The sequence below is a fragment of the Chrysemys picta genome, chromosome 12 (assembly GCF_011386835.1).
Source record: "Chrysemys picta bellii isolate R12L10 chromosome 12, ASM1138683v2, whole genome shotgun sequence".
In the NCBI taxonomy this organism is placed as follows: domain Eukaryota; kingdom Metazoa; phylum Chordata; order Testudines; family Emydidae; genus Chrysemys; species Chrysemys picta.
In genome coordinates, this window is record NC_088802.1 from 15,417,226 (window position 1) to 15,438,267 (window position 21,042).

The 21,042-nt window shown below is 45.2% G+C and overlaps 2 protein-coding genes across 2 annotated transcripts in view; one reads left to right on the forward strand and one right to left on the reverse strand.

The window, feature by feature from the left end:
- The window catches only part of LOC135975014 (butyrophilin subfamily 1 member A1-like), a 190,929-nt gene extending 181,923 nt beyond the window's left edge, over positions 1-9,006 (forward strand). Inside the window, exons 6-10 of the mRNA XM_065565048.1 lie at positions 988-1,105; positions 2,213-2,220; positions 3,655-3,675; positions 3,783-3,809; positions 8,480-9,006. Coding sequence (XP_065421120.1) covers positions 988-1,105; positions 2,213-2,220; positions 3,655-3,675; positions 3,783-3,809; positions 8,480-9,006 — 701 coding nt within the window. The remainder of the gene's footprint in view (positions 1-987; positions 1,106-2,212; positions 2,221-3,654; positions 3,676-3,782; positions 3,810-8,479) is intronic.
- Positions 1-21,042, reverse strand: part of LOC101942541 (butyrophilin subfamily 1 member A1-like) — a 343,737-nt gene that overhangs the window by 259,262 nt on the left and 63,433 nt on the right. The gene's annotated exons all lie outside the window — the stretch shown is intronic.

Genomic DNA, 21,042 nt, shown 5'->3' on the forward strand with positions numbered 1-21,042 from the left:
AACTGACCCTTGGGGAACACTACTAGTTACCCCCTCTCCATTCTGAAAATTTACCATTTATTCCTACCCTTTGTTCCCTATGTGGTATATGTATAATATAATTTTCTTTGTCTGTATATATCATTAAAATCTGTCCAAATTCTGTTAGCTGAAATCATATGTACAAATCATTTTCTGCTGTGTTTTGCAGTGCATATTTTCCCCTTATATCAAACAAATCCTCCTAAGATGTATATACAGTAGAAACTCAAAGATACGAACACCAGAGTTATGGACTTACCAGTCAACCAGACACACTCTGGAACCAGTAGTAATCAATCAGGCAGCAGTGCAGACAAAAGAAAACGCAGCAAATACTGTTCAGCCCCGTGGCTCCACTCCCAACTTTAGCCTCACTGGGGCTCGGTGCTTCAGCCTCGTAGTTCTGTTGTTGACTTCAGCCCCGTGGGGGACACCGGGACTCGGGGCTTTAGCTATGAGGGGAGCGCTGATTTTAGCCCCAGCGCTCCCACCTTAGCTAAAGCCCCAAGCCCCATCTCCCCTCCACCTCTGCTGAAGCTGGGAACTAGGCTGTGGTGAGCCCTGAGCCCTGGCATCCCCCGTGAGGATGAAATCAGGAACCAAGCCATGGGGCTGAAGCCCCGAGCCCCAGCATTCCCCCAAGTCTAAATCCCTGAGCCTCGGTGCTCCCGCTGGGCAGAAATCCTCAGCCCCCCGCCTGCAGCCTTGGCAGCCCAAGGGTCAGAGAAGCCCAAACTGTCCCCCTCCACCCTGCAGCTGTAACCCCAACTCCCCATGGCTGAAGTCCATAACCTCTTGTTCAAAGTTACAGAATATTTCAGAGTTATGGACAACCTCCATTCCCAAGGTGTTCAAAACTCTGAGGTTCTACTGTATCTGGAATAAAAGTACTTGATTTTCATCAGTGATTCCCAGCTAACATGAATCGGGGCGTGGGGGGCATTTTGTTTGTTTTGTTTTTTCCAGATCCCTTTTTCCCAAGGGTCTCTCCCTGGATGGTGGCTCTGTGTGTGATTCTGGTGGTTTTAGTTGGTTTCATTGGTCTCACTGCTTATCTCTTCAGATTAAAAGGTAAAATACTAAAGTAAAAAAATATAATTAAATGAGAAACATTTTCTCCTAAGATAAAGTGCTTGGGTGGATACAAAGGACAGCAGGGGCAGGGACAGAATAAACAGAAGGAAAGAGAGTGGGGAGATAATGAAATGGATGGATAAACTTTAATGGTCATTTTCATAAAAGTAAATTTCTCCATTGTGTGTCTATTGTGAAACTGAAATTAACCTGAATTTAGCCATAAACTGTGTAATTATGAATGTCCAATCACAGTAGCCTGGCATGAAAATTAATTATTCAGTTTGTATCTAATTTATTTGAAGGTCTGGTCCTGATAATGTCCTGGACAGTCATCAGCTAGTATCTAAATAAATGAAAATCCTCCCTCTGCCCTTACAGTGAGATCTCTCAGCCTAAAGCAACCTTCTATATCCTCATCCCAATATCCCTTCCTCGTGAGCTACCATCTTTGGTCTGCTATGTCTGACTCCAGATAGGGCCCTGCAAAACCAGGGGCTGGCCCTGATTGATTGATTGATCTTAATTCCCTTTGAGAGAAATAAATAAATATGTAAATACACATTCCTCACTGTGGATGATATTCATAAGAATTCTGTTGTTTATTGATTTTTATTTTTCTGTTATCAGGGTGCTAATAATCCCCTCAAATGTCTCATCAGTAAAGACATCAATTTTAAAAACTTGAAGGGTTTTGTATTACAATATATAAAAAAAAAATATGAGTGGCCTGAATCTACTCATGAGAAGTGTTGCACCAAAAGGCAAATTGAGATGATTGTAAATAGGACTTTAAACACAGCTCTTCTACTTACACCTCAGTCACAGCATTTATGAGTAGAGTGTGATCCTGTAAGGTACTGAGCAATCTAGTCTCAATTCAGCAATGTGCTGAAACGTGATTAACTTTAAGGACATGTGTCGTCCCATTGATTTCAATGGAGTAACTCGTAGAAAAGATACTGAAGTTTTGAAAAGATCCAGATTATCAGTTAGAATTTATTTTTCCCTTTTGCCACCCTGTAATTTTTCCATACTTTGCAAAGTTTGAAACGTTCCAGAACTGGTTAAGGGAAAGAGAAGGAAAAATAAGAAAAAAGAAAATGTTATTTAAAAGAACTGTATGTAATTTATGTTACTGAAGGCAGTGTTGAAAAGGTGGAGGAAGAGCTAGAGGAATGCATTTGTGGATTTTCAAAATTTGAAATAAATTATATATTTAATGAAAAAATGTAAAAACATGAAAGATTTGGTCCATTTCAAACCCTGTGAATGGAAAATACTTCAAAAATTTAGATTTTTAAAATAATTTTTCCATTGTTCAACTAGCTTCAATTTTGGCATCCACTTTTGAAAATGTTGACCAAGTGCTTACTGTATGCTTTAAGGTGGCACAGAAATGTTGACAGTTATTAACTAGAGAAACGTTAAATACTAGAAGTCATATAATCAGAATATTAGTATTAATAATTATATGGCCTGATCTGTTATTGCTCACACACCCAATGTTCTCAGAGGAGTCAATGGAAGTTTAGAGTGTCCAGGAAAGCAGGATTAGGTCCCAATTCTGTAAGGCCCTCAACATCTGCATCCATCCTTACCCACCAACACACTTAGGCAAATACTCATGCATGTGCTTAACTCTATTACCCTAAGAAGCCTCATTAACTTTAATGGGACTAATCATGGTAGTAAAGGTAAGTACATGCAGAAGTGTTTGCAGAATCGGAGCATTAAGCATATGATTAACTTAAACTTCAAGGGAACATAGGCACAAAATTGAAGTGAAACACTAATTTAAGGGCTTTGCTGAATTAAAATCTTTCATAATTAGTGTTAATTAAATATTTCTGATTCTTATTTGTATTAGAATTCTTATTATAAAACTCTAAATCTCAACGCACACACACACAAAAATCTATTAATGCATGTTTAACTGTTTGCTTCTTTTTTAGGGAAACGTCTTGAAAATAACAGTAAGTTCAGTTTTGCCATTCCTGTGAAGTTGTATGATGTTAAGAATGTTTTTAGTTAAAAGGGCAATGTCAACTTGAAAATCATATGCAACATCAATAAGCGTAATATGCAATTCAGTATGTAGCCAATTGGAATTCATAAGGAAAACAATATTTTAAATGTATATTCATGAAGATTGAAATTTACATTGGCTGGAGGTGCCATATGATGGTGACTTGGGGATTTTTTAATCTTTTCCATGTAGCACAGATGGGCTCTACAGTAGTCTCATAAAGCAGCCACTGGGACAGGGGCAGTAGGGGTGTGTCCACTGGGATCAGGATTATGTAGATTCAGTAAGGGGTGCATATGAGTTGCAACCTTTAGCCCAGGCCATGCTGAAATATTGGCCACTGAGGAACTTCAAAGATGTCTTATATGCTGCCTATGGGTTAGTGGGGACAATTTTCTTTCAAAATCTCTGATCAGAGCCTGAATGAATGACCTTTGTAACATATGGTTTGGGGAGACTGGATTGGAATTATTTTCACCTTGAGAGAGAAGTTCTTACTTGATGTCCATTTCTTTCTGTTCATTGTGTAGCTAAACTTCAAACAGAACTTGGTAAGATTTTCTCTTTCTCTAACGCAGTCTTTTCAATGATAATGAATCTTACTGATACTGCACTCATCTAGATGAATTTTCATTTTCACCTATGTGTTTGCTTTCAGACTGGAGAAGATCCTTAAATGATGCAGGTAATTAAAGCTCAGATTTAATTAATGTCCAGACCTCAGCACCCCACAAAGATCCCAGTTCCTTTTTATTAACTCATCAAGAACTATTTAAAATAAGGGGTTTTTATTATTATTTTCCCTGGTGGGAATTTGAGTGGTGAAGGCAATTGCCCAAAATGAGCTCCAGAGCTAGAGAATACTCCCTTTGGAAATATGGAAAATAATGAAATAATATTGTCCTTAGCAAGTACATGCTCTGGATGGTGCATGGGCTATGACTGAGTGTGACACTGTATTGGGAGGATGGACAGAGCTGAGATGCAGGCAGGGGGTTTGCCATCCTGGAAGATGTAAATGGCTGTCACCAATTATTGACTTGGTTGAAGTTGATGGGTGTATTGAGCACCTTTCATTCAGGCTAAATAGAGGAGCAATTAAATGCTACTTTATGTGGTGCTGTCTGAGGCTAGGTCTACACTACGGGGGGGGGGGTGTCGACCTAAGATACGCAACTTCAGCTACGTGAATACTGTAGCTGAAGTTGCGTATTTTAGGTCGACTTACCTGGCTGTGAGGACGGTGGCGAGTCAACCGCTGCCGCACCGCCATCGACTCCGCTTCAGCCTCTTGCCACGGTGGATTTCCAGAGTCGATGGCAGAGCGATCAGGAATCGATTTTATCGCGTCTTCACTAGACGCGATAAGTCGATCCCCAATAGATCGATTGCTACCCGCCGATTCGGCGGGTAGTGAAGACGTGCCCTGAGACAGTGTTGACCACTGCCCCAGGAATATGGTCACATGAAAGCCTGGGGAGAGGACAACCCATGTGAGCTGAAGGGTTTCCATGGGGACAGATTGAAAATGCAGGGGTTGGGGTGTACATTGGTTGGAGCTGTGTGTGTCTCTTTGTAGGTCAGAAAGAAAGCAACCAGAGCCGAGAGACAAGTCAGGTGAAAGCCCAAAAAGCAGTCATCAGTGTGGCCCTGAGAGAGAATAGACATAACTCCTTGGGACTCAGGACAGGCTGGAAGGCAGGCATGGATACCTGAAAAAGGGAACTGCCTCCTGTTGGGTACTACTATGTTCAGGGACAGGGACTTTTTGTACATTGTTTGTAAATACACAGGATTGCACCAAAGAAACATCTGACTCATATCATCAATTTCTCTTCCTACTGGAAACAACCCAGCAAGGTCCCAAATAGTGCTCATGCTGAAAGGAGCAACAATACTCTCTAAATGCCATTTACGTTAAATTACTGAATATTCTATGCCTATATAGTGATATTTCTGCATACGTTTAAAGGAAGAACCTCAATCTTCTCTCAAGAAATCTGGAAAAACCATAGCCAGGGCTTTTTAAAAAATACAGTGAGATACAGTTCCAGAGCTCGAAAGTGGAGAATATGGCCATCCCTCCATTTGCTGTCATGTTCAGTAATAGTGAATACAATGGGACTAGATGGCTCAGGGGAGGAAGGCTGGCCTTGTTCAACGGCATAACATTAAGAAGTCATGGGATAAGAGGGAAAGTTCTCTCATGGATCAATAATTTGTTAAAAGATAGGAAACAAAGGGTAGGAATAAATGGTCAGTTTTCAAAATGGAGAGAGGTAAATAGTGGTGTCCCCCAGGGGTTTGTACTGGGAGCAGTCCTATTTAACATATTCATAAATGATCTGGAAAAAAGGGATAAACAGTGAGGTGGCAAAATATTCAGATGATACAAAACTACTCAAGATAGTTAAGACCCAGGCAGACAAAGGCCTGGTCCACACTAACCCCCCACTTCGAACTAAGGTACGTAAATTCAGCTACGTTAATAACGTAGCTGAATTCGAAGTACCTTAGTTCGAACTTACCGTGGGTCCAGACGCGGCAGGCAGGCTCCCCCGTCAATGCCGCGTACTCCTCTCGCCGAGCTGGAGTACCGGCGTCAACGGCCAGCACTTCCGGGATTGATCTGGGATCGATTTATCGCGTCTAGACAAGACGCGATAAATCGATCCCAGAAGATCGATTGCTTACCACCGGACCCGGAGGTAAGTGTAGACCTACCCTGAGAAGAGATACAAAAGAATCTCTCAAAACTGGGTGATGGCAACAAAATGGCAGATGATATTCAATGTTGATAAATGCAAAGTAATGCACATTGGAAAACATAATCCCAACTATACATATAAAATGATGGGATCTAAATTAGCTGTTACCACTCAAGAAATAGATATTGGAGTCATTGTGGATAGTTCTCTGAAAATATCCACTCAATGTGCAGTGGCAGTCAAAAAAGTGAGGGATAGATACTAAGACAGAAAATATCATATTGCCTCTCTATAAATCCATGATACGCCCACATCTTGAATACTGCGTGCAGATGTGGTCGCTCCATCTCCAAAAAGATATATTGGAAGTGGAAAAGGTTCAGAAAAGGGCAACAGAAATGATTAAGTGTATTGAACAGCTGCCCTAGGAGGAGAGAGGAATAAGACTGGGACTTTTCAGCTTGGAAAAGAGATGACTAAGGGGTGATATGATAAAGGTCTATAAAATCATGACTTGTGTGGAGACAGTAAATAAGGAAGTATTATTCTCATAACACAAGAACTAGGGGCCATCAAATAAAATTAATAGGCAGCAGGTTTAAAACAAACAAAAGGAAGTCTTTTTTCACGCAACTCACAGTCAACCCGTGGAACTTTATCTAGTACAAAAAAGAACTAGATCAATTCATGGAGGATAGGTCTATCATTGGCTATTAGCCAGAATGGGCATGAATGGTGTTCCTAGCCTCTGTTTGCCAGAAGCTGGGAGTGGACGACAGGGGATGGATCACTTGATGACAGGGCCAGCGCTTCCATTTAGGTGACCTAGGCAGTTGCTTAGGGCACCAGGATTTGGGGGGGCGGCATTTTGCCGCTCTCAGTGGCAATTTGGTGGTGGGGGGTCCTTCCACGCTCCGGGTCTTCGGTGGCAATTCTGCGGCAGGTCCTTCACTCACTCTGGGACCCGCTGCCGAAGTGCCCCGAAGACTGGGAGCGCAGAAGGACCCCCCACCACAGAATTGCTGACGACGACCGGGAGCGTGGAAGGACCCCCGCCTAGGGCGCCAAAAACCCTGGCGCCACTCCTGCTTGATGATCAGCTGTTCTGTTCATTCCCTCTGGGGCACCTGGCATTGGCCACTGTCGGAAGACTGGATACTGGGCTAGATGGACCTTGGGTCTGACTCAGTATGGCCATTCTTATGTTCTTATGAATCATAGACTCATAGACTTTAAGGTCAGAAGGGACCATTATGATCATCTAGTCTGACCTCCCGCATGATGCAGGCCACAAAAGCCGTCCCAACCTCTTTCCCTTGACTCTTGAATCACTGTAGAGACCCGGGATGTAATTCCCACGTTAGTACTGACCCCCTGTGTGACCTTAGAAAAGTCACTTAGGGCTAGATTCTAAAGGTGTTTTGGCACCTAAGGATAGATTCACAAAGGGACACTGATCATCACCCCACCTAACTTTCAGGCACCTAAAAAATCACTGAGATTCAATAAGCTGGAGTAAGGTGCTCAAGCTCCTTATAGAATGGGGAGAGAGAGAGAGGCACCTATAATTAGAATGCACCAAAGTCAGCATGTTAGGCGGGGACCCACCAAAGTTACCCAGTGGGGGATGCTGAGGAGAGGGGTGTGTCCTAAGCCTCACACATCTCAAGGAGTTTGACACCGAAGTCCAAGATACAGGGAAGCACTTCCCTCTGCTTGCAATTCTCAGCTGCAAACCCTCTGTTGGAGTTATGTGTCTATGCAATTTTTTGGAAGAATCAAGGCAGGGCCCCATCCCTCATAACTTTTAGCCCAGGGATTAGGTTACTCATATGGGAAACCAATGGTTCAAGTCCACCATCTGCTGGAGATGGTGAAAGGATTTGAACACAGATCTGCCACATTTCAGTGGTGACCCCAACCACCAAGGCTATGGAGTGTTCAAATGGAGGGCTCCCTCCATGTCTCCCGTTGAACCTGTTCCACTTTGGAGTAAACAATTAGAGTCATTGGAGCAGGGGGTGTGGCTCCTAGGTCTTTCATATGCAGGATGAGTGCCCCAAATACCAGGCTATAGAGTCTTTCTCGAGCTTGCTCTCTTTCTCACTGTGACCCAATGACTCTTTAATTATTTACACACCATGGAACAGCCTCAACAGAAGAGACTGAGGGAAATGCACATCAGAATAGAATGGCTGTTTCTGACCTTGAACTGAAAGAAAGGATGAATATGTGGCCAGATGAAGACATCCAAGCTCCAAGACTTTAAATATAAGGATGGAGGGAGGGAGGGGCACAGTAGGGCAATATGAGTTATTACTATGGATAGTCAGTTTCCACACAATCTACTAGGCCTGCCTATGATACCAAGATCTCTAATCCTCTCCCTTAGAAGAGAGGAGAGAAGGTGGGAAATATTATAAGTCTCAGGCCTGCCCTAGCCAATCCTTTGACTTTGTCACTGACCTGTCTCTATGAGGGGAGTGAATTTCCACTGCACATTACTCAGATCTCAGCTGGGTATGTCCTACAGGAAGGAGATTCCTTGAGTCACTCTCCAGCTGGGGCAGATTCTGTCACTAACACCATCAAGCCCTCCCCCAGGGCTGACTTCTGCCTCTAACACTTGGATTCTCTCTCCCAACAGCGAATGTGACTCTGGATCCAGACACAGCTCATCCCCTACTTATCATGTCTGCGGATTGGAAAAGTGTGAGATGGGCAGAAACAGGGCAGGATCTGCCCAACAACCCTGAGAGATTTGATTCTTGGACCTGTGTGCTGGGCTGTGAGGGATTCACCTCGGGGAGACATTACTGGGAGGTGGAGATGGAGGTGGAGGTAGGGGATGGGGGATACTGGGCTGTGGGGGTGGCCAAAGAGGCTGTGAAGAGGAAGGGATGGATCAGCCATAGCCCTGAGGGGGGGATCTGGGCTGTTGGGTGGCCTGGGGGTCAGTTCCAGGCTCTCACCTCCCCTGTGACTCCTCTGTCCCTGAGCCGGGTCCCCAGCAGGATCCGGGTTTGTCTGGACTGTGAACAGGGGCAGGTGACATTTATTGATGCTGGTAATGAGGTCCGGATCTTCACTTTCCCACCAGGCTCTATCCCTGGGGAGAGAATCCAACCCTGGTTCTTGGTGGGGATAGGATCCCGGATAAGCCTGTCTCACTGAGATATGGTGAGGTGGGGGGAACATCCCACTGGGGGCCCTGAGATCAGCTTCTCTAGCCTCAGACACCCTAGTCTCTGCTGTCTTGATGCAGACTTTCTACCATGCAGTTTCTATGACCCTGCAGGCTCAGTAGACGTCTTTGGACTGTCAAACCATAAAGAGCAGGGAGTGATCGAGGTAGAGAAGCCAATATAATTTCTTTAAGGATTTTGCAGCCTGTTTGTCACTGTCCTCTATGGCCAGGAGGACTCTGGGGATCTAGGCTAAGTTGGTGTCGCCGATACAAGGGGGGAAGTCCAGTGAGAATTTTTTAAAAAGGATTCTCTAGCTGCAGTAATCCCAGTATCTATGATCCTGGAGGACTTCCACCTACCCAGACCTCTTGTTCCTCATCTCTATAACCCCTGGAAGCTGCTCCCCCTCCATCCCTGCAGCACCAGGGATGGGGGAAGGGTGAAGAACAGGAGGTGCAGAATGTGTCTGAGGGACAGATGTGGGGGCTGTCCCTGGGGCCAGCCACACCAGTTGCTGCTCGAGCAACCCCAGGCAGCTGGCCCCTGGGAGCGCCTGAACAACATGCCCTGGGTTGCTGGCCCTGGGGAGCACCAGAGCAGTGGGAGTGCCCGAGCAGCAGGCCTGGGGCCTCAGAGCAGCAGGTATTGGATCACCCTGGTATTAGATATTGGACTGAACCTATGGACTAATTCTAAAAGAACTCTTTGCAACACTGAAGCTTGCCATTTCTACTATGAAAATGATCTCCGAACTGTACTCATGTCTGTATGTATACTGATCTTTTAACCAATACTCTCCCTCTTCTCTTTTGTTTTAATAAATTTTAAAAGAATTGGCTGTAAGTGTGTAAGAATTGAAATATTTATTGATTGACTTGGTGGGTGATGTATCCGATCCTTTGGGACTGGTAGAACTTTAAATACGATGAGCAAGATTTTCAGTAATCTTCATCATATTTGATTTGATTGTCTGGGAGGGAGCCCAAGGCTGGGTTGCTTTAAGGGATCTGTGTTTTTGGTTTCTGTGTAATCAGTAAGGTATTGTAGAAGCTGTTTTGTGCTGGCTTGATAAATCTAAGTATTGGAATATCCACCAGTTTTGGGGATTGACTGCTCCATTCTTTGCAATTTGCTCTAATTCAGCAACCTCACCATGCCCCTCCCCCCCGGGATCCCAGTCACACCACAGCTGGATTTCCATTCCTGGTCCCAGGTGGTTGCTCCCCAGACTCTCCTAGGCCCCCTCTGTCTGTCACCAGATCCCCTCCTGCAACCAGGCTGGACAAGTGGCCTGAGAGCCTTGGAGACAAGAGATCTCTGGTTAGCCCATCCCCTGTACAGCGCAGGAGCCCCAGCACCAGCTCCCCTCACACCCGCTGCCATCCACAAAGAGCCAGGAGCCCACTTCAGCTGGGGAGACTTCAGGGAAACAGAAGGAATAGCCACCAGGCTAAGAATAGGTATGACAGCTGTCGTCTTGGCTGACACACCCAGGATGGAACCAGGGGCCTCTTGAGCTTAAAGCACAGGCTATCACAGTTTATGTTAAATATTCGACCCTTCGGAGCTGTAACAGCTCATATCACCTACAGATCAGCACACTGGGAAGCTGTAACACACACACACACCAGTGGGTTACACAAGCACCAGAAAAACATGAGTCTTAAAGAGCCTAAAGACCAGGTAGGGAAGAGACAGTAGGAGTCAGCAGCTGTGATTCTCACCCTCCTTCCCAGGCTGCTCCTTAATATCCTTGGGCAGTTTCCAGCTCAGCAAGTGCCCCAACCCCCATTATTTCTTTCTTCTGTATTTTGGTCTCATGAAGCTCTTTTTTCCAACACTGCTTCTGCTCTGAGCATCAACTGCTGGAAATTACAGACACTGAGGGATTCATCTCACGGCTTTTCTCCCCACTGCTCTGCCATCCTGAATCAGCTGGGCAAAAATTCCTCGGAGAACATGGGAATGAAGGAACCCCCAGAGAAGCTCTCCTGTAGCGACAGTGAACTAAAATAATCCTTCAGATCTGAACCCTGCTCTGCTCCTCATCCCCATGCTGATCTCCTGGCACTGAGACCCCAGAGAGAATATCACTATCTGTGTGGTTTTGTAGAAAGAACTGATATTTTCTCTTTCATACCTGCAGCATCAAGTGACAATTCCAAGTGCTCTCTTTGCTCTTTCACAACTCACCGACAATGGCTGCCATAGGGAAAGGCACATTCAGCTGCTGATTTAAAGTCATTAGAGCTACAGTCTGGGAGGATAGATGAACACCGGACATGCATATGAAATGATTTCTGCCTTAGAATACAACTGGAAATACTCCATTGAAAAGGCACCTTTTGGATTGCCAGTAACTCTCAGGAAGCCCCAGGGAGCCAGTAACTGCTGAGGAGTGTCTCGGAGATTCATGTAGTAAGTGGCAGATCTTTCCTGTCCCTTCAGCACACCCAGGAATCTGGGTTTAATCTAAGTTTTTTTTTAATTATGCTTTCTATGTAATGTTTCTAATTTAACAATCAATGTGCTTGCTTAGAAGAAGCTGTGTGATAACATGCAACTGCTGGTGTCTATATGCTGTTCATAGCCCTCAGCGAGAGAGACAGAGAGAGCACAGTGCAGGCACTGGCATTTTTCTGCAGCCTGGCTTGCTGGGGATGTCACAGTGTCATCCAGGGAGATGTGCAGCATTAAAAGCCCTGGTCAGGAGATAGGGGAGATGTGGGGCTCTCACCAAGAGAGGTGATGGCTGGGAGCAAGAAACCTTTCAGTGAGTGCCCTGGAGGGACTACGGAGTGGGAATACAAGCGCAGTTACACTGAAAACTGTGACATAAGCCAACCCATAAATCTTCAGCCCTCAGCCAGAGGCAGGGAAGGGGAGCAGAGTGGAAGGGTGCCAGGCCAATAACCCAGAGATCAATAGAACAAAGCCATCCTCTGCTAATTGTTTCCCAAGACAACAAGATCCAGTGGTTGAAACTGGATACATTCACACTAGAAATAAGGTGAAAGTTTTTACCAGTGAGAATATTTAACCCTTGGAATAATTGACTAAGGGTCATGGCTGATTGTCCATCACTGGCAATTTTTAATTCAAGATAGGATTTTTTTCCCAAAAAAGCTCTGCTCTGTGAATTGTTTTGGGGCAGTTCTGTGGTCTGGGTTCTCCTGGAGGTCAGACTAGATGATCACATTGGTCCCTTTTAGAATCTGTGAAGCGGTTTGACTGCAGGGATGCCACACGCCTGAGCACCATGGGAGGGGGCTCTGGTAGCACCAGTTGGTACATGGTGGCTGTGTGTGGGTGAGGATTGTGGGGTTTTTCTTTGCTGAGAGTCCCATGCCTGAGCCCCAAGGCCTAGGGGGATTCCAGCCTCCTGCCCATGGGCGGCGGGTATAATGTGCTAGGGGAGGTGCTCAGCCGGCTTGACACCTTTGGAGCACCATCGCCAAAAGGGCGCCTGGCTGTGGTCCTGCCTACGCTCCACCCCGAGGCCCCGCTCCCACATCCCACTCTTACCTCGTGGCCCTGCCCATACTGCTCCATTTCCCATCCACACTGTGCCCCCCACGCAGCTCACATGTCTCCACCCATTTACCTTGCAGCTCCCCCTCACCTGCCTCTTGCGCTTCTACACTGCTTCCCCCATACCTTCCTGCCTGCTGCTCATGCCTCTTCACCCCCTCAGAGGCAGAGAAGTGTGGGTGGCATGTGGGTGGCCCCGCAGGGGAGGGGATGAAGAGGCAAGAGCGGGAGCAGGGCCTGGGGCAGAGTAGGGTGGAGCAGGGGTGGGGCCATGGTATGGGCTCTGGTGGCACCCCCCAAACACACTTCTAGAGAGCTTCTGGCACTCAAGCCCAGCCTCCCTAAAAGGAGTCATGTGCTGCTCATGCCCCTGTCCTTCACTTCACCTGCAGAGAGACCAAATACTTGGTATTTGTTCAGTGAAGCATGTTTCACTCTGGGCAACTCTGATGAAATCACTGAAACCTCCTTGTGCACTGGGGTCTGCCTCTGACACAGAACTTTATCAGCTGTCACCCACCCTGCCTGCTCGGGGAGTCATTGGTGAGCAGTCTACATGCATGTTAACATACAGATCATTACAGATTGGCATATTTATTTATTATTAAATCACCAGAGACCCACCAATATCAATCTTCCCTCAGACAAGCTATAAATTGCTCCTGGGGGAATTCTGCACCACTGTACATGCGGAGAATTCATGTGCATTGCAGATTTTTTTTTCTCTGCAGCAAATACATTCTGCTGGAGATGTGCTGCAGTTATGCCTTTTGCACACCAGGGGCAACTGTGGCCCTAGAACAGATATCAGCCACACCCAGGCCAGCCTCAGCTGTGGATAGAGAAGAGAAGAGGCTCTTCCTTGGAGGACCCCACTGGTGGGACCAGGTCAGGAGGCATGGGATATGGGGGGACAGACAGCATGGGGCACATGGGGCTGCTGGGGGGGTCACAGACTGGGGTTCATAAGGGCTAGTGGGAGAGACAGACTGAAGTGAGGGCTGAATGGGAGTGGGCTGCAGGGCCACACGGAGAAGGGGTGGTGGCTGAGTGGGGATGCAGGGACACATGGAGACAGGGGGAGGGGTAGTTGAGTGGGGGTGCAGGGACTCATGGGGACAGCGGGTGGCTGAGTGGGGGCACAGAGGGAGAGGGTGCAGGGCCACATAGGGACAGGGGGGAGGAGAGGTGGCTAAGTGGGGGTGGAGGGACACACGGGGACAGGGGGTGGCTGAGTGGGGGCACAGGGTCACAGGGGGAGAGGGTGCAGGGCCACATGGGGACAGGGGGAGGAGAGGTGGCTAAGTGGGGGTGGAGGAACACATGGGGACAGGGGCAGATGTGCCTGAATGAGTGGGAGAGGCTAGAGGTCAGCCAGGGGGAGGCTCCCTATCAATCCCTCCCCCCACAAAAATGTGCCATACTTCTCCCACCCACACCACCAACCCTTCAGTTTCACACCCAATTCCTAGCAATTACTTCTGTCTCCCTCAGCTCCTCAATTACCCCAGACTCCCCCAAGACTTTGCACTGCTTCTGAGGAGTGAGGGAAATATGTTTCTGTATTGTAGTTTAAAAGAATTATTACTCAAAGTTCTGTTAATATGCCTAGTAAGGAATCAATTTGTCATAAAACATTTCCTGAATCTTTTTTGTTATGTGTATTGTTATACATACTTGCTGACAGGTATTTTGAAATAAATTACCAAAACAACTGAAACTGGCATGATTTTATTACACTATTTTGACAAATAAAATTTACAGAATTTTAAAATATTGTGTGCAGAATTTTTTTTTTTTTTTTTTTTTTTTGGTGCAGAATTCCCCCAGGAGTAAATCAAAATAGCACATAGGACAGCTCTTACTCCTTGCCCTAACTTTTCCTAATCTGCCTGTCTCCTTCTCTTGACTCCACCAGTTCTTCCCTCCTTTGGACACATTTTTTACCCCCTCCACAAATTCTCCCATACCTCCCCTCTCATTTTCTCCCTCTGCCCAACTTTTAGCACCATTTATTTGTTGCAGGAAGCAGATTCGGATGGTAGTGAGGGCAGAATGAAAGTAGTGGTTTCAGTAGATGTCATGAGACGTCTATCATGGTTGAGTAGAAAAACTTGAAAATGTGACCGAAGTGAAATCTCATCACTCAGCACCAAAGAAGTGATCTGTTTTACACAAGATTTAATGATCTCTTAAGCCAAATTCATAACTTTTGAACACTTGGTGCTGGCAGCACTGCATGGCCATCGATCAATATATGATTCCAGGCCTGTTTTCTAAATATAAAAATGAACTTTCTCCTTTCTCTTTTTAGTTCACTGCCAGTTCAGGGGGACTGTGCTCATGTCCTGCTTGGGGTCCACAGCCCGACTCTGTGTGCATTCCCATAGTTTGCACTCTCTGTCCATTTCTCTTTCTGTTCACTGTGCTGTTTTAGATGAATGATGACACTCCTTTAGGGGGCTTTCTCTGGGTAACTTAAAGAGATTTAATTTCTGAATTCTCACTGGAACAGTATTGCCAACCCCAGGCATTTAAAAATCATGTCAGCCCCCCACCAATGAGATTTAATAATAGTAAATAGTAAATATTAAGGGGGATTTTAGTTGCCTTTTGGTTACTCAGATCTTTAGGTTGCACTGGGATGACATTTTAAAGTTTTTCTCTGCAACAAAGAGAGCTAGAGACTTCCTTTGTTTAGAAAACAAAAGCCGAGAGTCTCACCTCATCACATGCTTCCAGGAGCTGGGGTTTCAACAAGCACAACAAATATCACAAGACTCATGATAAAGTCATGAAAGTTGGTGACACTGCAGCCCCTTTACACTGAGTCCAAGCAGCCTTCATGTAAATGAGAATCAGGTCTAGAAATCATTGGTTCCAGTTTAACCAAGTTTTTAGCCTATGAGTTTAATGTAATATTACTAGGTGTGGAAGAATTCGCTTTTATTTGTAAATATTGGCAAACATTGCTTTTGCTGTATACACACAAACCAATGAAAAAATATTTCAGTTGATAATAAACGAAAATTACAGATACACAAAGTAAGAACAATGCTGCTTGAGAACTTCTTAGAGTTTGATTTAAGGGTAGTGATTTTGCATCTTTTGGCAGGTGATGTTGACAATCTGCTTTTTCATGGTTATAAAGCTTTAACTTTTTGAATCTGTGTCTACTGACATTAAATCATTGTAATCTGACTCGCTATTGTTGTATTCCCCCATAATTTCCAACAACTGTGAAATTTTAAATTGATAATTTAAATTCATCTTATCAAAAGAGCTTTAAACTAGGAAGTTTGGGGAGATGGTTGGGAGATGTACAGTTAATCTCCACGCCAGATTCCAACACTGAAAAGGCGAGTGATGAGATAAGAGGAGATATAGCCGAGGAGATGAGATTGGACATAAGAAGGAGAGGGGGGACGAACACAAAGAGGCCTGTAACATATAGCGTTACTAATGGGAGACAGGCTAAACGACATACATTAGGGTGTTTATACACCAATGCGAAAAGCCTACGTAACAAAATGGAGGAATTGGAGCTCTTGGTCCGAGAATTGAAACCGGATATCGTAGGAATAACTGAAACGTGGTGGAACAGCAGTCATGACTGGAATACAGGTATGGAAGGGTATGCGCTGTTTAGGAAAGACCGGAACAAAGGTAAAGGTGGGGGGGTGGCATTGTATGTCAATAGTGAGATAAGCTGTAAAGAAATAATAGTTGATGGAATAGATAACATGGAGTCCGTCTGGGCAATACTCACACTGGGTAAAAGAACTACTAGAGCCTCTCCAGGGATAGTGCTTGGGGTGTGCTATAGACCGCCGGGATCGACCCAGGATATGGATAAAGGACTATTTAATGTGTTTAGAGAAGTAAATACTAATAGGAACTGTGTAATTATGGGGGACTTTAACTTCCCGGATATAGATTGGGGAACAAACGCTAGTAGCAATAATAGGGCTCAGATGTTCCTAGATGTGCTTGCTGATCAATTCCTTCATCAACTGGTTGCTGAACCGACGAGGGGGGAGGCCATTTTGGATTTGATTTTGGTGAGTAGTGAGGACCTCGTTGAGGAAGTGGTTGTAGGGGACAACTTGGGCTCCAGTGATCATGAGCTAATCTGGTTTAAACTAAATGGAAGGAGTAACAGAATTAAATCAAAGACTAGGGTTTATAATTTTAAAAAGGCTAATTTTAACAAATTAAGAGGACTGGTAAGGGAAGTGGATTGGGCAAACGTATTAATGAATCTTAAGGCAGATGATGCCTGGGATTACTTTAAGTTAAAGCTGCATGAGCTGTCAGAGGCCTGTATCCCAAAAAAGGGAAAAAGATTACTAAGCAAGAGATTTAGACCGAGCTGGATGAGCGACCGACTCAAAGGGGCGATTAGGAAAAAACAGAAAGCGTACAAAGAGTGGAAGAGGGGAGGGATCAGTAAGGAAACTTACCTTAGTGAAGTCAGAGAATGTAGAGATAGAGTGAGAAAGGCCAAAAGCCGTGTAGAGTTGGACCTTGTGAGGGGAATTAAAAGCAATAGTAAGAGGTTTTGCAGCCATATAAATAGGAAGAAAGCAAAGAAAGAAGAAGTGGGACCGCTGAAGACTATAGCCGGAGAGGAGATTAAAAATCATCTAGGCATGGCACAATATCAAGGTATTAGGGATACTAGCACCGTGACAGAGGGGCATACAGGAGGGGGGATTACCATATCCGAGGTAGAAACAAAACTTGAACACCTTAATGGGGCTAAGTCGGGCGGACCGGACGATCTTCATCCGAGAATATTGAAGGAATTGGCGCGGGAAATAGCAGGCCCATTAGCAATAATATTTAATGAATCTGTAAACTCAGGGGTGGTTCCGTTAGACTGGAGAATAGCTAATGTGGTTCCTATTTTCAAGAAAGGGAAAAAAAGTGATCTGGGTAACTATAGGCCTGTTAGTTTAACATCTGTAGTGTGCAAGGTGCTGGAGAAAATTCTGAAAGAGAAAGTAGTTGAGGACCTTGAGGTTAATGGCAATTGCGATAAATTACAACATGGTTTTACGAAGGGCAGATCGTGCCAAATGAATCTGATCTCCTTCTTCGAGAAAGTAACGGACTTATTAGATAAGGGAAATGTGGTGGACCTAATATACCTGGATTTCAGTAAAGCGTTTGATACTGTACCCCATGAGGAATTATTGGTTAAACTGGAAAAGATGGGGATCGATATGAAAATCCAGAGGTGGATAAGGAATTGGTTAATGGGGAGAATGCAGCCGGTCGTATTGAAGGGTGAATTGTCAAGTTGGAGGGAGGTTACCAGTGGAGTTCCTCAAGGTTCGGTTTTGGGACCCATTTTATTTAATCTATTTATAACTGACCTCAGAACCGATTGCAGGAGTGGACTGATAAAGTTTGCGGATGATACGAAGGTGGGAGGCGTTGCCAATTCGGAGGAGGATAGGGATATTCTGCAGGGAGACTTGAATGAGCTTATGAATTGGAGTATCAGAAATAGGATGAAATTTAATAGTGAAAAGTGTAAGGTGATGCATTTAGGGATGACCAACAACAATTTTAGTTACAAGCTGGGGACGCATTGGTTAGAAGTAACGGAAGAGGAGAAGGACCTAGGGGTCCTTGTAGACCGCAGGATGACTATGAGTCGACAATGTGACGTGGCGGTGAAAAAAGCCAATGCGGTCTTGGGATGCATTAGGCGAGGTATATCTAGTAGGGATAAGGAGGTGCTGCTTCCGTTGTGTAAGGCGCTGGTGAGACCTCATTTGGAGTACTGTGTGCAGTTCTGGTCTCCCATGTTTAAAAAAGATGAACTCAAACTGGAACGGGTGCAGAGAAGGGCCACTAGGATGATCAGAGGAATGGAAAACCTGTCGTATGAAAGGAGACTAGAGGAGCTCGGGTTGTTTAGTCTGACAAAACGAAGGCTGAGGGGGGATATGATTGCTCTCTTAAAATATATCAGAGGGATAAATACAAGGGAGGGAGAGGAATTATTCCAGCTTAGTACTAATGTGGACACGAGAACGAATGGATATAAACTGGCCGTGGGAAAGTTTAGGCTTGAAATTAGACGAAGGTTTCTGACCGTCAGAGGGGTGAAATATTGGAACGGCCTTCCGAGGGAAACGGTGGGGGCGAGGGACCTGTCTGGTTTTAAGATTAAGTTAGATAAGTTTATGGAGGGAATGGTTTAATGGAAAAACATATTAGCCAAGGAATACCGACCAATAGCAAGTAAATAGTATAATGGCTAACAAGGGTCAGGCTGGAGACTCTTGCCTACATGCTCGGGGTTTTACTGATCACCATATTTGGGGTCGGGAAGGAATTTTCCTCCAGGGAAGATTGGCTGAGGCCCTGGAGGTTTTTCGCCTTCCTCCGCAGCATGGGGCAGGGATCGCTAGCAGGAGGGTTCTCTGCCAATTGAAGTCACTAAAACACAGGATTTGGGGACTTCAACAGCAGAGTCAAGGGAAGGGGTAGGGATGGTTTTGTGGCCTGCAGCATGCAGGGGGTCAGACCAGATGATAATAATGGTCCCTTCTGACCTTAAGGTCTATGAGTCTATGAACAATTGGAAAGAAATGCTAAAACCCAGATTTTTGTGCAACTGTGAAAATTTAACAATAAATATTGAAAAATGCTTTAAAACTAGCAGCAATATTAATATTAACCATTAAAATTCTCTCTATATAATATAGCAATGAAGTCTGCAAAGTCTGACTATCCCTACTTAGATAGACTGTGCTCCTTCAGGTGCATGACAACATGGGGATGCACACCAGCAAAAGAGCCCTATTGGCACATTTTACACAAATGCCTCCAGGGCTGGAATGTTACCAGTGGGCTTCTCCCAGCTCAGCAAACAGCCTGAGTCAGTTCCAGGAAGGGGAACACCCAGTTGTGTTGCAGGTGGGGCATATTCAGGGCTGGCCTTACCATGAGGCAAACTGAGGCGGCCGCCTCAGGTGTCAGACTGGGGGCGGGGCACTAGGACCCAGAGTGTAGAAAATTGTGTCTGCTGCTGGCGCATATGTATTCTCTCTGCTTTACATGCACAGAGAGTGGAGTGCTGTGCTGGAGGAAGGAGGGTACAGGAGACATAACAGGCAGGCAGGAGAAAAGGTGAGAGGGAATAACAGAAAGCAGCAGGAGCTGCAGGGAGAGAGAGGAGGAGGAGCCTCTTGGTACCTCTTTAGCACCCCCAGGAGCCTGGACTGATTAACACCAGTTTCTCAGGTATCAAGGGGTAGCCATGTTAGTCTGTATCTACAAAAACAACAAGGAGTCTGGTGGCACCTTAAAGATTAACAGATTTATTTGGGCATAAGCTTTTGTGGGTAAAAACCTCACTTCTTCAGATGCATAGAGTGAAAGTTACAGATGCAGGCATTATATACTGACAAATGGAGAGCAGGGAATTACTTCGCAAGTGGAGAACCAGTGTTGACAGGGCCAATTCAATCAGGGTGGATGTAGTCCTCTCCCAATAATAGATGAGGAGGTGTCAATTCCAGGAGAGGAAAAGCTGCTTCTGTAATGAGCCAGCCACTCCCAGTCCCTATTCAAGCCCAGATTAATGGTGTTAAATTTGCAAATGAATTTTAGTTCTGCTGTTTCTCTTTGAAGTCTGTTTCTGAAGTTTTTTTGTTCAATGATAGTGACTTTTAAATCTGTAATAGAATGACCAGGGAGACTGAAGTGTTCACTTACTGGCTTTTGTATGTTACCATTCCTGAGGTCCGATTTGTGTCCATTTATTCTTTTGCGGAGGGACTGTCTGGTTTGGCCAATGTACATGGCAGAGGGGCATTGCTGGCACATGATGGCATATATAACATTAGTAGATGTACAGGTGAATGAGCCCTTGATGGTGTGGCTGATGTGGTTGGGTCCTCTGATGGTGTCACCAGAGTAGATATGGGGACAGAGTAGGCAACGAGGTTTGCTTCAGGAATTGGTTCCTGGGTTGGTGTTTCTGTGGTGTGGTGTGTAGTTGCTGGTGAGTATTTGCTTCAGGTTGGGGGGTTGACTGTAAGCAAGGACTGGCCTGCCTCCCAAGGTCTGTGAGAGTGAGGGATCATTTTCCAGGATAGGTTGTAGATCATGGATAATGCGCTGGAGAGGTTTTAGCTGGGGGCTGTATGTGATGGCCAGTGGTGTTCTGTTATTGTCCTTGTTGGGCCTGTCCTGTAGTAGGTGATTTCTGGGTACCCGTCTTGCTCTGTCAATCTGTTTCCTCACTTCCCCAGGTGGGTATTGTAGTTTTAAGAATGCTTGATAAAGATCTTGTAGATGTTTGTCTCTGTCTGAGGGGTTGGACCAAATTTGGTTGTATCTTAGGGCTTGGCTGTAGACAATGGATCGTGTGATATATCTTGGATGGAAGCTGGAGGCATGTAGGTACGTATAGTGGTCAGTAGGTTTCCAGTATAGGGTGGTGTTTATGTGACCATCACTTATTTGT